This window comes from Sturnira hondurensis, unplaced genomic scaffold, assembly GCF_014824575.4.
Source record: "Sturnira hondurensis isolate 20B ecotype Veracruz unplaced genomic scaffold, ASM1482457v3 Scaffold0011253, whole genome shotgun sequence".
NCBI classification, from domain to species: Eukaryota; Metazoa; Chordata; class Mammalia; order Chiroptera; family Phyllostomidae; genus Sturnira; species Sturnira hondurensis.
In genome coordinates this window covers 4196801-4221320 of record NW_028083884.1, presented here as the reverse complement: position 1 = coordinate 4221320, position 24520 = coordinate 4196801, and the positions used below count along the sequence as shown (strand labels likewise).

General features: G+C 53.6%; 2 protein-coding genes across 5 annotated transcripts in view; both read right to left on the bottom strand.

Annotated features, from left to right (window-relative positions):
- The window catches only part of HSPA12A (heat shock protein family A (Hsp70) member 12A), a 150430-nt gene continuing 125910 nt past the window's right edge, over positions 1-24520 (bottom strand). Inside the window, exons 8-15 of one of the 4 annotated variants that reach the window (XR_005068464.1) lie at positions 22894-23065; positions 19047-19133; positions 18368-18472; positions 17405-17663; positions 15543-15646; positions 12723-14669; positions 8800-8802; positions 1-12 (exon numbers count right to left, since the gene is read on the bottom strand). Coding sequence is in view for 2 of the 4 variants with exons in the window: in XM_037059678.1 (XP_036915573.1) it covers positions 14032-14669; positions 15543-15646; positions 17405-17663; positions 18368-18472; positions 19047-19133; positions 22894-23065 (1365 nt within the window). In the remaining 2 variants the exon portion in view is untranslated. Of the gene's footprint in view, positions 13-8799; positions 8803-10538; positions 14670-15542; positions 15647-17404; positions 17664-18367; positions 18473-19046; positions 19134-22893; positions 23066-24520 lie in introns of those variants that run through there. The other 3 variants (XR_005068465.1, XM_037059678.1, XM_037059679.1) reach the window with 3 other exon arrangements.
- SPMIP5 (sperm microtubule inner protein 5) lies at positions 2394-7825 on the bottom strand. The gene is made up of 5 exons (XM_037059683.1): positions 7715-7825; positions 5279-5497; positions 3405-3591; positions 2861-2961; positions 2394-2739 (listed from the first exon to the last, which is right to left on the bottom strand). The coding sequence occupies exons 1-5, from the start codon at positions 7767-7769 to the stop codon at positions 2600-2602; spliced, it is 702 nt and encodes a 233-aa protein (XP_036915578.1). The 5' UTR covers positions 7770-7825; the 3' UTR covers positions 2394-2599.

Here is a 24520-nt window from a genome sequence, read left to right as displayed (position 1 = left end):
AATGCCAGCCAGCTCCCTTGCAGTGAGATGTACAATCCCTAACGTACAGTCTCTAAAAGATTAACGTGTCTTCTAACCCATTTAAATAGGATTCTTGGAATAAAATCTCTTCCTGATTACAATAGCTGTTGCCTGTGGAAAACTGGGAGAAAAAGCACAAAGAGGAAAATAAAAATGACCAATAGCACCGTCATGTAAATAACCACTGTTAGCATTATGGGTTAGCTCCCTCTGCTTGCGTCCCTCTTTACAAACAGTGGGATTTTAGTGTGCATGTGTGTACACAAGGTTTGCTGTTATTACACCTGGGTTTTGTTTTTTTCTCTTTTTTTTTGCATGTATTATAGCAAATGTTTTTCCACAACAGTATTCTCCCATTACATTATTTTAGAATAATCGGAATCACTGTAATCCCAGGTCCCATGGGGCTTGGGGTGTTGTTCTGTTTTGTGTGGCCCTCACTCTTTACACACATCCTTGGTGATTTCCCTGGACCATTTCGGTGCCGGGGCCCGCTGGCTATCTGGTGAAACCTGTGGGCCTCTTCTCAGAATAATGTCTTTAAATGTAAAGTGAAGCCCTGGCTGGTGTGGCTTGGTGGGTTGAGCATCGTCCTGCAGTTGGAAAGGTTGCCGGTTCAATTCCTGGGCAGGGCACATGCCTGGGTTGTGGACTCGGTCCCCAGTGGGGGACAGGCATTGGAAGATGTTTGAGAGGCAACCAATTGATGTCTCTCTCACACATCGATGTTTCTCTCCCTCTGTCTCCCTCCCTTCCCCTCTCTCTAAAAATAATCTTTAAAAATAATAAATGTAAAGTAAAACACAGGAGAATATAGAGAAAATTAATTATACTGAAATAGTATCAAAATATTCGAAAGAACAGATTTGTGAACAGAGTGTTTCTTTACGCATGTATTGAATAACAATGTTAGCAAGGATAGTGGCTCTAACAACTGTAGGAATGACAGAGTCATTCCTATGATCCACAGTGACATGGTTTCCGGCTGTCTGTAACAAATGTTGTAAGATATGAAAAGAACTGTGATTTCTATTGGGCCAAGGCAGCGATTTTCAACCTTTTTCATCTCATGGCACACACAGCTAATTACTAACATTCTGTGGCACACCAACAAAATCATACTTTTTTGCCAATCTGACCAAAAAAAGGTGTAATTTTGATTCATTTACACCGGACGGCTATTGTTGTGTTGGCTGTTGTTGTTGTTGTTATTTTGTTATTTTTTACTTGACAATCTAAGAGAAGAGAGGTCAGTGCCCCTGACGATAGTCAGGTGTTACATGTTTTAAAAACTCTTGTGGCACAATGGGTGGAAAACTGTGGGGCTAAGGTCTCGGGTAGGGCTACAGTGTCTCCTACATTCATAAGAAAAGGCAATATTAAGTTTCACTGGAGGTTAGTGAAAACAATGATGTAACTTTTTTTTCTCATCAAAGTCAAGCTATGACTCCTGATTTCTACCCATGGAACCCTGCGGGTCTGGGGAGCCGGGGTGAGAGTCCCCACCTCGGCCAGAGCCCCAGGATGGCCCCCTTTCCTCACTGCCCAGCAGTGCTCTGATTTCTTCCAAGTGTCAGCGGCCCCCCAGAGAGGTCAGAGACAGTGCCTGTCAGTGGCAAGAGGAAGTTAGCCAGTGGGGTGGGTTGAATTGTGTCCTCCCAGAAAGATATGATGTTGTCCTAACCCCTGGTACCTCAGAATGTGGCTCATTTGGAAACAGGATCATTGTGGAGGTAACTGGCTAAGTTTAGATGAGGTCATACTGGAGAAGGGGGGACCCTAATCTAATGTAACCAGTGTCCTTTTAAGAAGACAGCCACGCAAAGATACAAAGACACAGAGGGGAGCCATGTGATGGACAAGACAGGCTGCAGCTGTGCACCACGGAACACCAAGGATTGCAGGTAAAGCCCCAGGAGCTGGGAAGACAGGAGGAAAGATCATCCCCTAAGGTTGTATAGGGAGCATGGCCCTGCTAACTCCCCGGAGTTTGGGGGCTTCCCAAAATGTTTGCTGTCCTAGGCCACCCAGTTTGTGGTACTCGTTAGAGCAGCCCTAGAAAAGTACAGCGGCTGGTGTCTGCCAGCGGGTGTCTCCTGGGGACTGGGATTCTGACAAACCAGGGGTGGGGTGGGCTCGGCATCTGTGAGGTGTGGGGTGGGGGCCACGGGGTCTGGGCCCAAGACGGCTGATGGGGATGGCCAGGTGAGAAGGCTGGGCGAGGCTTCCCTAACAACCTGGTCCAGGGGCACGACGTTACCTCAAGGTTAGCAAGAGATGGGCCCCACCCTGGCTCTTCTCCAGGTTAACAGAACCCCAGGAAAAAAAAAACCCACAATAGCCCTGAGCAAGCTGAGAATTATCCTCTTTATTCCCACAGGACAATAAAAGGTCTTCTTTGTTCATGGCATGCTATTGCTAACCAGCTAGGGTGCTGGTGTCTGTGAAAAAAAAAATTCTTAAGTTAGGAAATGTCCCTAAGTGCCTCTTGGGGCAGGGGTGACGGGCTGATGCTCTCGTAAGAATGGCAAGCTTTGGAGCGCCCCCTAGAGGTCAGCTTCTTAGGAGGCTCTCCGCATTAGCCTTCTGCATCCTTGGCAGAGGACAGTGGCTCCAGATAAACCTTCCCGCTGCTGCATGGCGTCTGGACACTGCCAGACGGCGCCAGGAGTCTGGGGTCCTCTCTCAGGGGTTTTGCAAGAACGGGACAGCTTCCATCTGGAAGAGAAACCATCTCTGTGAGCTACAGTCAGGTGGTCTGGTGATGTAGGGAGGCCGGTGCAAACTCTTTCTCCCCTCTATAAAAATAGTGGGAAGGAAGGAGAGGGTCCTGTCTTACCTGGAAGAGAAAAGTCTGGGTATTTTGGCAGCAACCCTTCACGGTGCAAAACTCTTGAAGGAGGAGCAGGAGGAGGTTGCGTGGACCTAACTCCATATATTCTAATGTAAGAACATAAGTCATAGTTACTCCTTTTATTAATAATTTTTAAAAAGAACAAATGTAATCTACGCAGGTCCTGGGTGAGCATGGTATGTTTAGTTCTAATTCCTACCACTTATCCGAAAGGTAAGGATTATCATCTCCATTTTACAGAAGGGAAAGCTGAGGCCGCACAAGCCGCCCTGTGCAGCGCCCTAGGGCCTTAGGTTGCTCCGAGGATGGTGGCCCTGGTGGTTTTCCTGCCAGCAAAGACCACAAGCAGGCCCCGGGAGAACGCTGGGCAAGGTAGGGAGCGTGGGGGGCTGGCTGCTAGTCAGGTTCTGTGATGACAAGCGAGGGCCCAAGTGAAGCAAACCAGACACAGCCCTTGGGACCCCGGGGCCAGACCTGCCCCTTCTTCTCCTTGCTGCCTGTGGTTGTATGTACCCCCAGCCACACTCACTCCTCGTATGGTTTCAGAGGTGCTCTCTTGGCTTGCTCCAGGATGTCCAGGAAGTCCTTGTAGCAGTTTCTGGCCATGACAGTGTACCGTGTGGCGCAGCCTAACTCAGTGACCCTGGCTCTCGGCAGGTAGCCCGCCCAGCCAGGGATTGGGGGCTCCTGGAGAGGTTTCTTCATGACTTTGCTTTCTGTAAAGAGATACCATGCTGCCTGGGGGCTTTGAGCACCACGGGCAGTGCTCCCAAGTCGGCCGGCACCCCAACAGGGAGCCCGGGTGAAGCCCTGCGCCTGCGGATGTCCTGACCGCGGCTGCCACTGGCTGGATGACTCTCCGTGGCAGGCGCCGAGGCAGAGGCTGTACATATAGTCGCTTATTTCATTCTCTTACAAACTGTTAGAAGTTGGTGCTATTATTACCTCCATTTTAGAGAGGAGGAGGCTGAGACTTTAAGGAGGCGAAGAGAGACTTGGCTGAGGTCACACAGCAAGGAAGTGGCAGTGCCAAGATTCAAACCCATGTCCGACTGATCCCCAAGTCCTTGCCCTGAAACAGGTCCTGCTGCTTTCTCAGATGAAAAGCTTCAGACATGGCTCTTTGACAATTTACAAAAGGGAATCAAGGGAAGCATCCACCCTTACCAGCATGGCTCAGTGGGCTAGGCATCATCCCACAAAGCAAAGGGTCACCGGTTCGATTCCTAGTCAGGGCACATACCTGGATTGTGGGTTTGCTCCCTAAACAGGACACGTGTGAGAGGCAACTGATTGATGTTTCTCTCTCACACCAATGTTTCTCTCCCTCTCTTTCTCTCCCCCTTTCTCCCCCTTTCTCTCCTCTCTCTCTAAAAACAAAATGAAAACAAACAAACAAACAACAACACCAAAAAACTGAGAGAGAGAGAGAGAAGCATCCAGATCAGGAGGAAACCCTGGGAAGCTGCCTGCGGGTCATGAATGACTCTGCCCACCTGGCGGGCCTTGGGCAATTTCACATTTACGAGGTGGAAGATTACTGCCCCATCTGCCTCCTCCAGTTGCTGTAAAAATCACATTAGGCCACTGAGCCCCATAACCCCAGAGCTGGAAGGCTGCCTAGGGAGCATCGAGGCCATCCTCCCCTGCCCTGGGTGAAGGAACTAGAGCCCAGAGAGGGGGAGCAACCGGTCCTGGGTCACACAGCAAGTACTTGCTGAGCTGGGCTCGATCCCAAAGTCTTAGGCAAATATTCCTTGCAATGTCTTGGAAAATGTTAAACCATAAGAAATGTGTTCTTGAGAGTCCCCAAACAATTATAGCAATAACAATGAAGTCAATTGGCCCATTACCCTTCCTATAAGCCTTTAGACCTGCAAACAGTCCAGAGCATATCACTGTTGTGGTTTTAACATTATATGATCACACTGTCAGTTGTTTTTGTGGTTGTTACTCAGTGTAAAACCTGGTCGCACCCAGGTAGTACCTGGAGGAGCTGGGTTCAAACCTAGGACCTCAGACAAGGGACCTTCCCACCCGAAGCCTCATTCTCCGTCTCTAAAATGGGAATGACAGCAGCGACCTCACAGGGCTGTTGTGAGCCGCTGACAAATTGAGGATGGTGGCCGGCCCAGAGGAAGCGGAGACAGCCCCGGTCTGAACTCATGGCGACTTCCCCAGGGGCTCTCAGTTCCCAGCTCCCTGTCCTCTGTCCTGGGTCCCTCGCCCCCTGGAAACGTTTCTCATTTGAAGACATTGGGCCTTTCCATTTTCACTGCCCCCAGGGGATTTGGGACAGTGCTGCATTCTGAGTTCTCTGTGGCAGCTCCGGGGGGTGGGGGCGCTGCCCGGCCCTGCACTTGGGCCCTGGGGTGAAGGGGGCTGCTTTTGGGGAGCCGGTACCCAGACTGAGGGGGTGGTGCTGCCGATAGTACTGGTGCAGCGCCCGCAGGACGGTCTCCTCCGAGCAGATGGGCTTCAGCCTCGGGGCAGTGGCCACTGAGCAGCGTAATTCCTCCAGCTGGTCCTTGTAGCGCCGAGTCTTCTCCTGGAAGGCCTGCAGACACTGGGCCATGTGGTCCTCGGCGGAGGTTCCCTCGCAGCTCAGGTACGGGATGAAGCCTGCGAGAGGCGACAGAATCACCGCCCTCAGCAAGGATGGAGAATCTGCCCAAACGCCCCCGAATCTCAGCCCATAACCTGGCAGTTCTCTGGCCACCAACGCTGCCTTTTTCCAAAGGCCATTCACGCAGGCAGGGCTGTTGTTTCCGCCGTGGCTGGGCCCTGCCAAGGCTGCGGGAAGAAATGACCTTGGAGCCGGGGAGGGAAGGCCCGTTTCAACAAAGACGATGACAGTAATATTCTTTGATAGCAAAGCCCCTGATGTCGGCCCGGACAGTAAATGGGGAAAGCGTGTAATGGGCCAAAATGATAGACTGAGGGGTAATTGAAATTATTCATCTTTTTTAGAGAGAAAGCTTATTTTCCTTGACACTTCCCAAAGGCAATTTGGGATCTTTCTTGTCCGACCATCGGGAAATTGCGGGCTTATTAAAAGCAGAGACCTATTACACAAAAAGGTAAATTCATTATCTGCGAGACCCACCCCTAGAACAATTTTTCACCATTTCCCAACAAAATAACAGATAATCATTACCATTAGTGTGGATAAAGCACAACTATTTACTTAAACTGGATGCTGAAATCCTAAGTGCTATAATATCGTCACAATGAAACCACGTGTAAAAGAAAGGACAAATGAGGAAAAACTGGTTAAGAACTTGCTTTTAAACTGCAAGAATAAATACATTAACTCTCAGGACAGAAGCCCAACAGTTTTGCCTTTGTCCCCAGGTCAGGGGCACCTGGTTTCAGGCTTGAAAGCAGCCCCCCCCCCACTCCCTGCACCCTGCAGGAAGCCACCTCTGAGAAGAACCTAATTAGTAGACTGATCTTGAAGTTCTCCACCCACTACCCTGTCTCCCCAGGGCCTTGGGCCATTAAAACACACCCGATGTCATGGAGGAGACGGTAGACAGCCAGGGGCCTTGCTGCTGTGGCCTTTCCTCCACCAGGGCCTACTTTACAAAACCACACAGATGTCCACACCCAGGAATACAAGCTGCCTTTAAGGAGTCTTGCCAAGGGCTGAGACGTTTTCAATAGGTTGGGTACACTGGCTCCTGTGATCCTCACCACAGTCTTATATAAAAATCCATCACTACCCCATGCAGTTGTTGGAACTGGGTCCCTCAAATACACTTGTACAAGCTCTCACCCCTGGTACCCATGAGTGTGGCCTGATCTGGAAACAGGGTCTCTGCTGATGCCATTAAAGATCTGGGGATTAAGATCATCCTGGATTCAGGGGGAGCCCTAAATCCAATGCCTGGTGCCCTTATTAAAGGTAAAGACAGAGATTGGAGACACCGATGACACAGGGGAAAGGCCACAGGAAGAGCCAGGAAGAGCCATGTGGCAGAGATGGGGGCGGAGACTGCAGGGATGCTCCCACGAGGCGAGGGGTGCCGGGCCACCTGAGGCTGGGAGAGGTGAGGCCCTCCCCAGGAGCCCCCAGAGGGAGCCTGGCCCTGCCCACACCTTGATGTCAGACTTCCAGCCTCCAGAGCCGTGCGATGATGGACACGCCCACTTTATAAAAATGTTCACTTACCACAGGGAGGTAAGTAACTTCAGACGGCGGCCAGGCCGAAACAGGAAGCTCAATGTGTTAGAACCCAGAGCTCGCTCTCTCAGTCCACCAGCGGGACTGGGGAAGGCCGGGCCACCTCGGAATATGGCCCCGGCATGTGAGGGCCGATCAGGGTCACTGGGTTTGTCACGGAGGTGTCTCAGTGAGTTCTTAGGAGCAGCCGGAAGCAAATGTTCTGGGTGCCAAGGACTTGGGCATTAGTTGGAACTTTCTGTAAAACTGGGAGCATCTTGGGCGAACCAGGGCAGTCTCCCCACTAAGGGACACAGAGGGAATGGGACCACAAGGACAGATCTGTTGTAAAACTGGAGAAAGCCCCACTTGGGAAGAAGGGCAGGCCTTAGCTCTACCCACGGCGCGGTGTCTGTCCCGGTCCAAATGCATTCAACCGCCATCTGCTCGGCACTTCCTGCTTACCCGGTGGTGCCTGGGGGACTTGGCCCAAGTTCCCTCTCTCCATCAGCCATCGTCAGCAATGGGACACGCTTAACAAGTATCTTAAAAGCTGAAGCGCCTGTACTGCCCAGTCGGCCAGACAGACACAGGCAGTGGGCCAGAGCAGGGACAGTAACCAGGGCTATGGCTCTCGGGGCAGGCCCATCTCTGCAGGGCACAGTGCTACTCACCACTGTAGCCTGGTGTGATCGGTGGCTGTCTCATGAAGGGCTTGGAAGACTCCATGATTTTGCTCTCTGCTAACAAAGGGAAGAGGGAATGAGCTTCTCGTCATAGGTTCCTGTTTTAAGAACTCACTTCAAGTGAGCTAGAGCCCGTGGGAGTCGAGTGACCTTGCCAGGGGGCTGGGACAGAGGGGCAGTTTCACCAGCCCACATAAACGGGGAGAGGTTGTTGGTTTCCGTCACAACACCCAGGGGCCTTCACCTTGTATGTGAACTCAGATATCAGGTGTGCAGATCACCAGTCCCTGGGGTCCCCACTGCCCTGGGGGGCCTCCCCACACCCCACCTTCTTGGTCAACCTCCCATTGGACCTCCATCGGACATCCTGAACTGTACACACACTCTGGCCACCAACTGCGACCGAGGTTAGGAATCAAAAGATGAGCAAGACCCAGGAGCCCCCAGGTGAGACTTCAGAACTTTGGGGAAGGGGAAAGTTGAGGCACCCTCACCCCAGAGCCTCTTTCATTCAGGGGGAGTCAGGCCTCAGTGGTGGCTTTTGCTGCCCACCACCACCCCTCCCAGGACACCTGGCAGGGTCTGGAGATATCCAGGGTGGTTGAGACTTGGGGATAGGGTGCTACTGGGGCCCAGTGAACAGAGGCCAAGGATGCCACTCAGGATCCTGCAAAGCACAGGGCTGTCCCTCCTCAAGGAATGAAAGTGAGTTCCGGCTAAAGGGATCAGAAGTTGGGGCAGGCTGGCATGGATTCCAAGGTGAGAGGGGGTGGGCTGTAACATCAGCTCTCTCCAGAGAGCCAGAACCCTCCCCTATCCGGGGGAAAGCCTGTGGTCCCCTCCCCGGATGGGCCAGGGGCAGCATCTCAGGGTGCTGGTGGGGCCAGCCAGCTCATCTCCTAAAAGTGATGTTCTCCTGCCAGATCAGGGGCCTCGGGGGTGAGGGGAGGGCCACAGTCAGGGTCAGTAGACAATGCTGGGAGTTTTTAAAGCAGTTGAGACATTTATAGACTGCTTGCTGCGGGGGGACATGGCTGCCTGCCAGGCTGCATTCTTGTTAAATCCTCAGGGACACCCTCAGGGTTAGTTCCCCATTTTATTGAGGAAAAAATACAGAGGTTAAGTAACTTGTTTGAGGGTTGTCATGTCCAAGGAGAAGTGAACGGACTACCTCCCAACTCTGAGCGGCAGGACTTCGTTGCCCCACCGTGAGCCGCTGGGGAGGGGGCATCACCGGGCGAGGTGGTGGCTGGCTGGGCAGCAGTGGACCTGCTGGGAGCCTGCCTGGAGGAGGTGGAAAGGAGGAGCTTGGATAGGAGATGTACTGGATAGGGGATTAGGTGCCGGGCAATGAGTTCTGGAAGCGCAGGTACCAGCGCCCCTCCTTTTCCCCACCCCTTCCTGAGTCGCTCACCTGCGCTGGCCAGAATTTCGGCGGAGCCAAGCTTCCAGCCTAGCCGGCCTCCGCCCCGCCCCCTCCTGCCCCGCCTTTGTGTGCTCACCATCAGCCCCGCCCACACCCCGGAAAGGGACGGGGAGAGGGCTGCGTCGGGCTCCCCAGTTTGCGCCTTCCCTCTTCCTCACCCTCCCGCAACCCCACTCAGGGGCAGGGGAGCAGGGGAGCCCGAGTGGATGGGCAGGGGCGCGGGGCAGGGGGGTGTGCCTCGCTCAGGAGTAGCGCCACAAATACCTGGTCTCCCAAGCCGATCTCTGTTCTCAGTCTTCCCCAGCCGGGGCCCTCTGGGTCCTGGAATTTGAGGTAGGGCGCACAAAGGGACCTAGGTCAAACCGCCTTTTAGTGATGTGAACACGGGGGCTGCCTAGGTTGGAGCCAGAGGTCTGGTGGAAGGAAGAGGGTCGGCAGGCACAGACTTCCCTCCTTTGTGCCCAGTCGAGGCCCAAACTTGGCGCCCTGTGAAAGGCTAGCCAGTGCAGGAAGCAGCCGAGGAGAGGAGGCCCCTGTCCTTGGCGGCTTTCAGATGCAGGTGCTCCCCGTGGGTTTCTCCCACAAGCCCCCTGCCTCGAAGCTATTAGGAAAGATGGATTTCCAGCTGGCTGGGCAGGTACCAGGGCAGTAAGGGGCGATGCACCTAAATGAAGAGATGACGGGACTGCAGCTATAGTCCTTTCAATCCAACCCCATCTTGCGGGCACCAAGGTGGGTTGCGGGCCTGGGCCTTCAGCTCTTCGAATTGCGCGGTGTGACTCAGAGGGCACAATGGGAGGCGTGGCCTGCCCGGAGCTGGGGTCCTGGCCCCTCCCGGTACCGAGAAGGAAGTGCAGGCCAGACTGCTTGGTGACACTGTTTTCTAAGACTCGTTTGTTTGTTTATGTGCCTCCCAGCCTTCCCTACCTCACACTATCCAGAAGTTTCCAGAGCCAACTCTGGAGGGAGACCCAGACATAGAGCCTGGAATAAACCCAAGACCCTAGATGCAGCAGCCAGTTTGGTGTGCCTGCCAGGATGTCAGAGGGCAAGGCACCAACCTGGACCTTGTGCCTTTTATTTAAATTTTTTATTTTAACAGCCTTCAATGGGCTCAGTGGCATGGTCAGTGGCCACCCCGCCTTACCTGCTCTTCCTCTGGTTGGACCACCCTGATCCAGCTTGGAGGGAAAGGGGTCTGCATAGACGGCAAGGGGGCCTTACTTCCCAGCGAACAAAGCGGCCAGTCTGGTTGCAGTGAAAGTGGACAGAGCTTCGCAGCACCTGAAAAATCTATCTCCCCGAGATGGGAGGCAGGAGGAGGTCCGTAACGACGCACCTACAATTCCATTTACACGTTCAGAGCAGGCAAGAAAAAGTCTGGGCCACATGAGATCCAGAGTTTCGTTTTATTAGACATCTGCGAAGACAGAGTTTGCAGACGCGACCTTGTCAAGTCGTGAACTGCTGCAGGGTTCTGTGACGTTTGAACACGACCCCATTTAGAATATAGTTCCTTATTCCAAGCAGATGAGAGGTATAACATAAAGGCCAACAACTTTTTATAGTAGTCATCCAGTTTAGGCCATTTCCCAGCATAAATATGCAGCTTAATCACAGCTATTTCGTCTCTACGTGAAGTTCGATCGTCGACTAATAATGCATTTTGACTCCTGTTTATATTGGTGCATGCGATTCTTTGCCACCCTGGTGACTAACCAGACCTGGGCTCTAAAAGCTAAACTTGATCTAAGTATCATTCTAAGCGCAGGGCAGGCTCTGCCATCTGGACGAATCTTAGACATCACTTTGCAAAAACTTTGCTTGTATGTCTCCTCCCCTTATCTGTTTGTAACTTGCCTGCCATTCACGATTTATCAAGGCCTGCTGTGTACATAAGGGGCAGTTATAAGGGAGATCCTTCGACAGTCCTGCCTCCAAGAAAGGCGAACATCAGATAATACGCCAGGGACAAGTGATACGGTGTCAAGACGACAGGCCTGTTAGAAATTTTCCAGGATTAGACAATGTGTCCAAGCGTACTCATCCAGTGCTCTTACTCCACTGACTTCCGTGGGGGAGGGGAGGAGGCATGGGTCTGAGGAGTCCCCTTAAGGAGTTCCACCATCTGCAACTTTGGGACCAGAAGAAAGTCCAGTAAGAGTATCACACCCCCTCCACCCTCTATCTGCCAACTCTAGACTTCAATCAGCTCATTTTCAGAGAAATACATAGTAGACAAGGAGACATCCTTAATGCAAGGTGGGAACGGCCTTCCATTAGCCAAAAAAGAGGGACTTGACTCTTTTACCTGCACTTACATTTAATGTAGTGGAGACGCTGGGTCTGCGCCCCAGCCGGTCCCTCCCTTTGTCCCTGGTGCACCGGAAGCCTCATGGGCCCTGGACTGCACTTTGCCCTCGGAGCCCCTGCCCTGCCCCACAAGAGTTTCCCTAGGTTTTTCTGCACACGGCCACTTTGCTTACAGAACCAGAATGTTCAGCTCTCCAAGACTGGACAGGAGAATCAATACATTTTTATGTTCCTTCAAACACGCACTGTGACCCTGTGGAAAGGATGTGTGTGTAGGAAGGTCTGACAAAGCTGTTGACCAGGTGGCCCATCTGTTCGGCACCCGTCAGCTGCTTGGTCTTGTGCACAATGTCCACAGCTTACGATTGGAATGGATCGAGGAGTAGTAAGCCTACTTGAGAAATGAAGCCATGAAAAATTAAAGGCAGCAACAAAATTCAGCATGTTCCTTTTTTTTAAACCAGAAAAGCATATTATAGAAATAAAGAATCTGTACAATCTTCTAATACTGTATGTACATAAAATTATATTACTTATAACTAAATAGAAAAGTCTTATTCGAAGAGTATGGCTGGCGACACCAGAGACCCATAGCATGTAGCTTTTGGAGCAGAGCAGGCAGCAAGCGAGCCCCGGCGAGCACACCTGTGTGCCCAGGCAAGAGGCCCAGTGATGGCTGTGTGATGAGCATCCCCCAGTTCTGTGGTTGCTGTGTTTCACATTCTAGTAGGGACTTCTGCAGCAGGCGAGGTGACAAGGGAGACACGTTAAAATGACATTAGAAATGCTATCGCAGATCTGCAGACGGGCGGTGAGGATGGGCTTGTGAACCCGACGTGCGCTCGGAGCTATGTGTTCGCCCTTCCTTCGTTCACTGAGCATGCCCCAGGATTCAAAACGGAAGGGAACTCCAGCAGGTGGGGCAGCTCTGAACGGATCACATGGGCTGCGAGTCAGGTGTTTGGTTCTTGATCCTCACTTGGCTCCTGGATCGTGGAGAGGAAGATTGTCTTTGGCAGTGAGGAACGCAGGCCCCACCCGTTGGCACCTCAGTTGGTCCCTTTCTTGGGGCACCTTTCTTCCTATTTTCTAACCTTCCTGGGAGGGTTAGAAGCACCATTCCCAAGCCAGCTGGGACTCCAGCCCCATTCACAAGAGGACAAGTGTGGAATCATTGCTCCTTGTGTAAACTGGGAAGATGGGAGCCTGCACACCCCGGTCCGTGCCTTGGCTCCCCACACAGCCCTAACAGAGCACAGTCTCCCACAGCATCTACTGAAACCTGTGGACCCTGGTCCCCTTCTCCAAGACGTGACTTCTGTCTGTATAAGGGGTCGGGTCCAAGAACCTGTCTGTTTGCTCTCATTTAAGTGCAGCCGGTAGAGAACACTACATTATAACAGTCTCTGGGTACAATGCAGCGATCTGACACTTCCAGGAACCTGCTTTAACCAACACCCTCCAGTGGGTAACCCACATATCTGCTTTGGGAAAAAAAGCCCTGGCTTATTCATGAAGTATAGATGTAGGAATTCCTTTGGGACAAAATTTAAAAACTACCAATTTTAACGCAACATTTCATGGAACAGATTCATTGCCTGTGTGCTGACGATGCATTTCATTGAAAATGTGGGAATAAACGGCCAACACTTTCAGGGAGCTGAGGGTAAGCTGGGAGGAGGGAGTCGATTTAAAATATGCACATCTTCCAAGGTGAGGGGTTGTTCCTGATTCCTGGGCTTGGTGATGAGAACAAGTCAAAATGCACCTCATTTTCTTCTCAAAAAAAGAAAAAAAATCCCTCCGAGATGAACTAGAATTACTTATAAATTCAGAAATCAGAATTCGGCATTCTGACACCTAAAATCTCCCAGCATGCCATTCGGGCCAGGAGTGGCTGTTTAGCATCCGTTTCCACCGAAGCGAGTCTTCGCCAGCTGAAAAGTTGAGGTGCTGGCCCTTCCCCTCACACAAATCCTCGTGGACGAGCCAGGCCGCAGTTATTCTTCACGGAACCCATTTGGAATTTAAGTTATGAGAACCTAAAATAGTGCCCAGCGTAGGCAGTCCTCTCCCACCAGCTAAAAATGCTCCAACTTTCCACTGAATCTCCACTTCTAATCAAGTGATGAGGAAAAGCAATGAACTGCAGCTGGTTGGCATTTTATATTGACTGCCATCCAAAAAAAAAAGTAAAAAGCAAAGCCTCCTGCTGGCTCAAGGCTCTCGCTGGGAATCCAGAAGGTCGGCGCAGAGTATCCCGAATTCTACCCAACGAGGAGCAAAGCGGCCGCCTCCTCTGGGCAGACACACACAGGCTCCCTGCCGCTCTTTTGGGGTCCTTGCGCTTCCCGTTCCCAAACCTCACCCTTAACTTCCCGACAGCTTCTCTGACTCCAGTGTGCCCTCGAAAATCCCTAATAATTTCTAGCCCTGGTCTCATCTTCCCTGTTGAAATTCACGGGGGGCAGTGTCACGGGTCAAGGGCAAGGACAGAACAGTCAGGGCTGAGGTCAGCAGATGCAGGTGAGCTGAGTCCAAGGGGGCGGGCGACGGGGAGGGCCAGTCAGTAATTTAGGAAGTCTATCCCAACCTTGACACTCTTTGAGGTGGCTATATCGATGGCTGTGGCCTTGATCTCGGTGTCCCCAAACTGCATGAGAGTCTGGATCTCCCTCCGGGCGGGCACGGCAGTGCCGCTGGTCCCTGTGAGATCCAGGCGGAGCGTGCCGCACTTCTTCACCCCGGGGTCGGTGATGAAGCTCACGCTGTCGCGCTCCGAGCTGTAGATGTGGATGACGATGACGAGCTGCGAGGGCTTGGCGGGGGTGTAGCTGCGCTTGACCAGCTCGCCCAGGGCCACGGACTGGTCGGCAGAGATGAACTTGTCGAAGACGTCGGTGCACCAGCGGGTGCCGTCCTTCACCAGCAGCTTCTCGGGCGGGTGCTTGCCCTCCACGTAGCGGTTCAGCACGCCCACCCCGTAGGTGAGCGGGGACCGGCGCACCTTGATGACGGCGGGGTCCAGGCCGAAAAGGACCGCGCCCTTGAGGATGGTGAGGCCCACGTCCTGGGGGATGATGATGCGGCACTTGTCCCCGAAGGCGGCCTGGACAGCCTGCTGCAGGAGGGGGGCCTCGGCGAAGCCACCCACCAGGAAGAGGAACTTGACCGTGGACACCTCGGGCTTCTGAAACAGATCCCCTGAAAGGCAAGAGGGCAGGAAGACATCCTGTCACCGAAGCCAGCAGCCAAGGGGGACTGGGTGGCCTGAGAACATGGGGAGTGGACACAACCATGTGGGCCAGCTGGAGGGCAGGCTTAGTTTGACCTGAATCTTTGTGGAGCTGGTCTTTCAGAGAAAGGGGTTTGCACACCAACCTGCTCAGGAATAAAGAGCGCAGCTACTGCTGAGCAGCAACCCATTTTCACAGTAGACAGTGGTCACGTTAAGTAGCCACTGTTACACCCACAGAAAACTCCTAACACTTGCAAACCTGCAGTTCTGTTAGGTAAGTCAGGCTCTCTGGTTTTCATAGAAATGCCAACCCGCCCCTAGGGCTTGTGATTTGGAAGGTGGGGGGTGGGGGGAAGTGGGTGGGGGCCTGGATACTGGATACTAAAAAAGGGGATACTAATCTCTTGTGTGCCCCTGGACCAGGCCACAGACAGCAGCCAGCCGCACAGCCAGCCTCGGTCTCCCCTCCTGCAGGGACCTGTCTTTGGTTCACAGGACAGCTCCTTCTCCCCTGCAAGGGTTGGGGCTCCTGAGTTTTCCTCATCGGGCAGAGACTGTACATCGCCCAGGGCCTGTGGCTGGAGGAGGGTGACAAGCTATGGAGCTCGAAGCTCTCTGCCTGCTGGGGCCACAGGGAAGCCCAGGTGAGGGCGGGCTCTCCGCTGCTTTCAGTCCCTAGAAAGCAGGGGTCTGGAGCCTGTGCCCAGCCTCTGCCCACGGACATGCTCCCGGCCCCGGCCATCTGCCCACCTGCCTTCACATGCATGGTCGGAGATGCCGGAAAAGTCAGTCCCCACTCTCGGCTCTGCCCGAGTGGCCGAGCCCTGGCTGAGACTTACGGAGGTGCTCGATGATGCTGTCGATGGTTGGCTTGAAAAGGGCGTTCATGGCATCCGGACTCATCCTCAGCATGCCCTGCGAGGACCACTTCACAAAATCCACGCTGTGGGCCAGGGCACAGAGAGAAACAGGCGGTGAGGGTATAAACTGCGCCCAGAGATGCAGACGGGCAGAGGCGTGGGCCCTGGCAGGACAGCTGCCATATCCAAGGGCGGAAAAGGGGTTTTCTAGTCCCTGGAAACACTCGAAACTGCCAGGACCTCAGCCCTTAGAATAAGCTCCAGGGCTCAGGTGCAGCCTCTTCTGCTCCTCTTTGCCTCCCACTGTGGCCGACCTTCCCCTGGGAGAGTGGAGGCCAGCGTCTAGTGCAGAGCACAAGGAGATAAAGGGACCTGTCTCTTTCAATGACCGTGTCTTGATTCAATGAGAGTTGGATGTGAGTCCATCAAAGGCTCCAGCGATGTGTGCACCTGCTCCTACACAAGGCGACCGTGTGTTCAGGTGCAGCCCTGCAGGCACCTGCCCATGAGTGAGAAGCCTGACCCTATGGGCGTCCCTGACCATCTGTTGAAGGAGCAGCATGTCCGAAGCAGCGGTGTGGGGCTGAAAGAGCACCGGACAGGGAGTCGAGGTGGCTGGGCTCCAGTCCTGCCCCCACCACTTAGCTGCTGCAGGACTTTGGGCAAGGATTTGCTCTGAGCCCTGGCTTTTCATCTGCAAACCAAGGATAATGCCACCTGCCTTGCCTCCCTCACAGGGGTGGTTGTGGAGATCAAGGTGAATGTTCCATCTGTGAAAACATTTTGGAAAGCCTGGGCTGTTGGGTGCAGGGTGTACCCCTGCCTATGCTCAAGTTTAAATGGACCGAACAAATGGCATCTCTGTCCCTGAGGCAAAGCACACCCCAGCTGCCTCCCCACATTGCATTTAGATGCTGCCGTGCGTCACAGACTAGGAATCCTTTCCGAGGTCTAGGCCAAAGGACAATGTGGTAGGGTGTGGTGTGACCCAGTGGCTGGCTGCGCCCAGTCTCCCCAGGGAGGGCTGGCAGGCCCCAGCACCAGGCAGGCGGGACCTGGGAGTCAGCCAGAAGCAGGTGCCTTCTGCAGGGGACCTGGGGCAGAGGAAATGTTAGCCTAGTAAGGTCAGGCTAGTACCCTGCTCCAAGGGCACGAAGACTTGGAGTCGAATCTGCTTTGTTCCCCATGAATAGGAACCAGGGCTTCTCAGAGAAACAACCAATGACAGGACAGGTGGGGCATGTACGAGCTGAGTCAGGGCATCTTCACTGACCACAAGGTGCAGACGGTCAGAGACCACAAAGGTCTTGCCAATGACGCGGGAGCCAACCCGAAGAGGCTCCCATGGGCCAAGATGGCACAACTCGAGCATCGCTAGGGGTATAACTGCACAGTTTACAACACATCGGATATGCTCAAATCCATGGATTCTTAGTGATACTCTCCTTGCACCTCCGCCAACAATAATTAAAAAAAGAATCCCTTTGTCGCTTTGGAGCATGCTATGAAATCAACACTTTTTTAAGCAAAAATTTTATAGATGGACTGGTTTGAGTCCCAGTCAGGGCACATGCCTGGGTTGCAGGCCGTATTCCCAGTGTGGGGTGTGCTAGAGGCAACCACACATTGATGTTTCACTCACTCCCTCTCTTTCTCCATCCCCCATTTCTCTAATAAATAAAGCCTTTAAAAAAAAACCAAAAATCTTATGGATGGAAAGAAAGCACCCAGCACCGGCCTTTCCCACTGAACTACACTTCGGGGCAACCACACCACGGCGGCAAAGCCTCCCTCCACTCCGCTCCCCGGGGCGTCCTGAGCCGAGGGCAAGCCCCACTCACTTGCTCTTCCTCAAGGCGTGCTCCACGCTGTGCCCGCGGAACTTCTTGTAGTAATCGATGAAGGAGAAGGGCAGGGTGATGTTCAGCGGGTTGGTCCGGTCTGGGGCAGCCGCCCTCTTGCGGGACTCAAACGCGATCATCAAGTCCACCCAGGCCGCAGGACGCTTAATTTTGAACTGCTCGATAAAGTCCTCTCCGAATATTTTACACAGGAGCTTTTCGAATTCATAGTCCACTCCTAAGGATCCGTAGGGCCCACCTGCGGCAGGAACAAAACGGAGCCCAGCGCGTCACGGTCGGCGGGAAACGGAGCTCACGCGCTGAGAGCCAGCCTGCCTGCCCGCCCGGTTCTCCCCTGGAACACAGAGGAGCAGTCTCGGGGCCCCCTGAGCAGGAGCCTGCGGTGGTGATTTTACTCAGGTTCTTCTCAGGCCCGTGGAGGAATCTTAAAATCAACTACTCTTTAAATAAAAGCGACACGCCGAAGGAACCAGGAGCACCGTGGTTTCCACAAGCAGGCCTCGCTCAGTCCTGGTGTCTACTCATTACTCGTCGCCCCCCCCCCCAACCCCCAGCCCAACCGTGGGAAGGAGCCTGTCCTTTGCTTTGGCAGTCTGGATCCAAGTCCAGGTGTCCTGGGACCTTCCTAGAAAGCAGAGCCATGGTGCTACATCCTAAGTGACACCCACATTCGCTCACACCCTCCCACACCCTTCTGATAGAAACATTCTCACCCAGGAGCTGAAACAGGCTCACTTCATGCCAAGGGCCCAGTTGTGGTGGTGTGCGTGTTAGAGAAGATTTAACTGCACTCAGCTTCCTGATCTTAAATAAGCCGCAGGATGGCAGCCTCTCCTGCCTGCTCTCCCGCGTGCCGGGGGCACGGAGACAATGAGACACTGAGAGGAATCCAAAAGGAGTGAACTGGCCTGGGAAGGAGGCAGTCAGCGTTCGGGGGCTCACCTGTTGCTTTATACAGTTCTTTAAGGTGTCCCTCCGGTAACCGTATCTGATGCACTGTCAGGTCTACGGTGCCACCGCCACTGTCCACGACCACATATTTGTCACCTGGTAAAAAACAAACAAACAAACAAAACAGCCGTCCTTTACACAGATGACTTGTCAAGCCATCCTAAAGCAAGCTGGGGGGCGATGACCTGTTCGCCCCACACTCCTCACGAGTACAGTGGGTTTGCCAGGGAGCTGCACAGCATGTCACTCGTGACTGAAGAGAATGCGGTGCTGTCCGCCAGAGTGTCTCTAGTACAGATGACAGAGAGCCCAGGGGCGCGAATCCCTCAAACTGAGCATTCACGTCGAATGCTGCTGCATACCTTGTGTGTCCAAGTGGGCAGCTTCCTGCCAACGGAACAGCCCCGTAAATGACCTGCTGTTTAACAGAAGACTTTGTCCTGGAACTGGTGAGTTTCAGTGCCTACCTTTCTTCGGAAGCATCTATATGGTTTTAAAACATGCAAAAATTACAGCCCCAGAAAGAGTCCCCCCCAGGTGAGCCGTGTTTAAACCCGACTGATTTGGGGCATTTTCCGAAAGTGCAAAACGAACAAGTAGGAAAGCGTTTTTGCCAGCAGCGCACGCACACACAAATCCAGCACAGGCAAAGGACATTCAAGGACGCTACCTTCCTCCAGCTCGGACCAGATCTCTCCTATGACATTCTCCACCAAAAAGGTCCGACTCTGCCGGTTACGCCGAACGTGTTCCTTAGCTAGTGGCCGACAGAAAGAAAACGATGTCGGGTAAGAGCATGAAAAAGCGGGCAGTCAGTCATCGGCAGTCAGTGGAGGCAACATGAGGAGGCTTAGGGACAGAACGTTTAGTGCAAGGCGATGAGAACAGTTACAGAACGACAGAACCAGGAATTATAAAACTAGCTCTTCCAGGCCAGTGGCTGCTGCCACAAGCCTCCATACATTCGTCTATACATGGGCTTTAGGCTGGGCCCTGCTGCAAAGCCCCCCTGGATGAGAGCCCCATCCTTCAGCAACACGTTGGGAGGAATGGGTTAACAAAATGCCAATTTCCTCGCTTTGCTGTCCCAGGGATGAAGCTTCCTGCCAAGCAGCCTTCAGTGCACTTGGTTAAATAATGTCACATTAAGCAACTCGGATGCAAGGGAAGTGGGGCATGTATCCCTCACTTGGATCCAGAAAGAACTGGACGGGAGCCACTGCCTGGAGCCAGTATGCTCGCTGGCCACAAGGTGGCGCGTTTGACACTAGCAAAGCACAGCACTACCTTCTCCCTGAGCACTGAGGGACACTGGCTGTGGCTGCCGGTACTTAGTGGCAGGGATGCCACCATGCATGGGGGATTCATTTCCCGCTGGCCTCCTGACAGCCTGGGGAGGCAGACGGGGAGCGACTCACGGTCCCGTGTTAAGATGAGGAAAGCAGGCCAGGGAGGTGAGGGACTTACACTTCCCACACTGTCTTGGAGCCCGAAATTAACCCTGCGACCAAGGACCCGCACGCCTCTGAGAGGTCACAATCTACAGCGAAGTCTGAAAAAGCAGAGTGCATGTGCAGAAGTTGGAAAGGTGCGGTGACAGGGTACCTGGGAGGCAGCAGGGCACAGCCGAGGAGGGAATCTGGGCAACTCAGTCGCCCCTGGCCTCAGTTTCCTCATCCATGAAATAGGGGTAATCAGACTTGGCCTAAGTTCCTCACAGGCAGAGCGGGGACGGGCTCTCTGATTTGTCCTAAGCAGCCAGTGTGACCCCTGGCTCGCAGTAGGGGACAATGAAGGCACAGCGCCAAGTCCGGGACCCGGTGCCCGACACATGCTCGCCACCACGCACAACTTGGGGCAGCCAGCTAACTTCACTGATCTGGGCTCTGTGCCCAACTCTGCTGCCCCTCCCCCGCCTTTGCCCACACCCCTTTCGTTAGTCCCTAAACCGGGGGCTGCAGACTTGGAACTGCCCTGCAAATCCGCCGGCCGCTGTTCATCCAGGAGAGGACCCTGGACCCTCCAGCCCCCCATCAAGGAGCAGTGTCCACAAAAAAAAAGCATCTTCTCTGGGGACTAGGACGGCACAGGCTGGGCCAGCTCTGAGTTCCTCGGGTCCTCCCTCGTTCATGGTGGAGAGGCCATCCCCTGGTGCGGGGCTTCTCTGCCGTTCCCAGCACCGGCTCCAGACGAATTTCTATTGTAACGGGCACCTGGTTCCCTAAAACAACGCAGATGGCTGACACAATGGCCTGCACAAAAAACGGCCAAGCGAAGCTAACAAAACATGTTCTGAGCGCTCAAAAAATTACCCCATTTTTTTCAGGCAAATTAAGCCCATTTTGTGAAAAATGTATCTCTTTACTGATGTCATTAAATCCTCCTGGAGTAAACTAAATGATCAACAGCCAACCCTGAGGCACTGTGGGCCCATTCTCCACCGTGGTGTCCCCTGGGAGTCCACCACAAGGGGCCTCCAGGCAGGGGACAGCCTGCAGGGGGGGGTCTCAGGGTGCCAACACACCCCAGGTGCTTCTAAGTGCCCCACCAGGCCCCCCAGGCAGCACCCCGTCCTTCTGGAGAGAAGCCTTAACGGCAGCCCAAGGTTTGGGACGAAACCCTGTCTCTGCCAACAATCTGAAGATTTAAAACTAAAGATGCTCTGAGCACAGGAGACAACAGCAAAGTCCACAAGGCACAGGACACAGGCACGGAGCGGTGTGGGGTGGACAGGGCGTGTGAAAGGAAAGGACACTGAAAACGGAGCTCTCGGGGAAGGCGAGCACACCAAAGCTGTTCTTCCCTCCACTGGGTTATAACTAGGAAGTGGTAAAAAGAGCTAACTCGAATTGGCTAATTCTTAGGCATTTCTTTTTCTGAACAACTAAGTAAGAACCAGCAAGTAAGACAAAAAGCCACCATTCCTCTTTTTTTTTTTCGGTTAAAACAATGAAGGTGGAAATTTAAATAACTATGTCATCCTGAGGATTTAGAACAACACAGTTGACTTAGCAGTAAGGTTAACCTCAGCATGTGCTGAGGCCAAGCACTGCTAGGAAAAGGCAAGTCAAGCCCTGAGATTTAAGGGGAAACCTGTTTTGCCCTGGCTGGTGTGGCTCAGTGGATTGAGAGCCAGCCTGCAAACCAAAGGATTGCTGGTTCAGTTCCCAGTCGGGGCACTGCCTGGATTGCGAGCCAGGTCAGGCTCCCAGTAGGGGGCACACAAGAGGCAACCATACACTGATGTTTCTCTCCCTCTCTTTATCCTTCCCTTCTCCTGTCTCTGAACATAAATTAATAAAATATTTAAAGAGAAGCCTGTTTCCACACATTCCAGGTGCATCAGATCTGAGGTGCGAACCCACAGCCCTGGCAGGCTGAGGCAGCAGCACGGTGACAGAGAACTCTGTGCCGCTGTCTTGGGGCCGAGGCTCACAGACTCCCCAGTTGTGGGTGGCAATGCACAGTGGTGGCCTCAGGGGCAGCACTAGACTGTGAAGAGGAACAGGAGAGGCCGGGAGGAGATGGCCTGGTACCTTCCAGGCAGAAATGTGCGCCTGCTAAGGGTGAGCCTGGGTCCCAGGGTCTCAAGTATGCCTCGGGTTGGGGGACCAAGGAAAACCTGGGGACAAGGCCATAGGGGGAACAGTTTGTGACAGTCCTGGCACATGTCACCCCTCTCCTCCTGGGCTTGGCCTACTTGAGTGGGTGACAGGTAGGTTTTTGCCCCCAAGGCCCTCACCTGAGGACAGAGCTCAGAGCTGTGCGCCACCCCGTAGAATTCTGATTAGCTTTCCAAGTCACAGTGCTGGCTTTGACCCTGACCTCAGGTGTCTGCAAACTCTGTGGCCTTGAACAGACCCATGGAGCCCTGGGTACCAGGGAGAACAGTTCTGGGGACCAAGACTGTGACCCCCCCTTACATACAGATAAGTATGAAAAAGTTCCTTAAGAGTCCCCTGAAGTTCCTGAGTCTCTCTAGGCAGGTGACCTTTTCCATAGCTGAATGAATCAGCCAGGCCAGGAAAAATCGGCCCTTTTCATCCATAGATTTAACTCCCGCCAGGTTTATAGCGAAGACACATGATGAGCTCATCACACACAAAGTGGCCTCAATGAGTGAGTCAGCAATAAATCAACAGTCTTAATGGAGGAATTAATAACAGGCAAATGGCATTAGATTAAGAATCAGTTAACAGACAGGAAAGATTAAGAGAAGTAAAGCGCAAGGCCAAGGACTGCTCTCAGGGCCCCCTCAAGTTTCTGGAAATAAGTGCCCTCCCCCCCTTAAGGCACATGGGTGGGTGATGAACCAGGGTACCCACTGCCAAGTTTATGGGGGCCCCTTGGAGGGGCCAGGTGAAGAGGGGCTGAGCACAGAGATGCTTAACGCCAGCCTCTCTGGGAGCATCTTGATTCTCGGTCACAGCACTAAGTGCGCTTAAATAATAGAGGCCAGGGCACATGCAGGGGCGGGAGGGGAGAGAGCGGGGAGGGGGAGAGAGAGAGCAGAGTACCCTGTGCAAACCCAGCTCCTACTGTGTCTCTGGAGCTGTACCCATTGACGGCGGCCTTGCTGCTCAGCTCAATCATCTGGTGCAGGCGCAGCTTCCGGCAGTAGATGGAGGCTGCCTCGGGCTCCAAGGCGATGATGAGCTGCTCCGAGTTCTCGGGGGAGGCCAGGCCTGCCTGGAAGACAGAAGCCGAGGCTGGGACCCGGGCTCCCTGGGTGGGACTGCCCACACCCAAGGAAGGGACGCTCGTGCTCTACTGGTTTGGGAGATTCCCTCCATAGGCCTCTGCAGAGCTTAGAACTGGCAGTGACCATGTGCTGGGCCCTATGCCAGGTACCCAAGCACTGGCTGAAGAAAACATAAGCACCCTTGGGAAATGCCAGACTCTGAGCCACGGGGCCTCTTGCATCTGGGGCTTGCTTAGCCAAGAACTGAGAAGCATGAGGGGGAAAGGCCCCAAAATTTGGAAAACCGTTATAGGGGGGAAGGCATATGATCTGTTTTTGCTTATAATAAGCCAAACAGTCCAACTGAGTCAGAACAAGCCCTAGTCTTCACTGGCCTAGGACACAGTGGCTCATCACCAGTCATCAGCTGGCGCCAAACTTTGCTATGTGGGAATCTGACCAGGGGGCACCAGCTCTCCAGAAGTCAGCCCCCTGGAATCCAATGGCACACCCTTTCCTGGAGGGTGGGTGCAAAGGCAGCTGGCCATCATCTTATCCCTTGAATAGTGGCATTGCGTCTGCTGTGACATCTGGCTTGTTCCAGTCACATTCCTCCGGACCTCCAGAGGGCCAGTCCGGAAGGCTCTGGGATTGCCCTGCCAAGGGTGCTCAGAAAAACAAGTTTGGCATAGCCCCTACCAGGTCCCTGCCCACCTCTCATGGCCTTGAACTTGAGCACCAGGTCCCGCTTGCTTGTTGAAGCTGGTCAAGCACATGGGGTTTCTTTGGCTGCCAGCACAATGGAAAACAGAGGCATGCTGGGTTCCCGTCATCGCAGTGTTTGTTGTCTTTGGTCCCGTTTCCTAGGGAACCTCGGGAGGCTGTCCTGGTGCCACACCCACTTGGGGGAAAGCCCCCAGCTCTGCACCCTGCTCCTGAGGTTCAGTGGCCTCACCCTGTAGGCCGGGGGTGGAAGGTCTTCCTGATGTCACACATGCACAGTGGCCTCTCCCCGGGAGGAGCCGGCCTGCAGTCACCGGGTGGAAGGAGCTAAGGACGTACAACTGTTGGGGGGGGCGCAGGTTATAATGTAAGAAATGCAAAGGACCTTCAGGACCTTCATCCAACTCCTTCACTTTCCGCAGAAACCAAGGCTCGGAGAGGTAGGGTGACCAACTGTCCCGGGTGTCCTGGAACATGGGCTTCCGCATCCCTGAAGCTCAAAGGTACCCAACCAGTAGTGGTACAATGGGCTCAGGCCCAGATCTCTTGCCTTGCAGATGGCTCTTCACTTGCTTCCCAGCTGTCCCGGTCTCAGAGAGTCCAGTCACCAGGGTGGGACCCAGGCCTGCGGGAGGACTTGGACAAAGTTCCCCGGTGCATCTACCACTCCCCCCTCCACAGGCTTCGAGGTGCAATCTGGACCCCTTCACTCTGGGACAGCACCTGGTGACACACTGCCT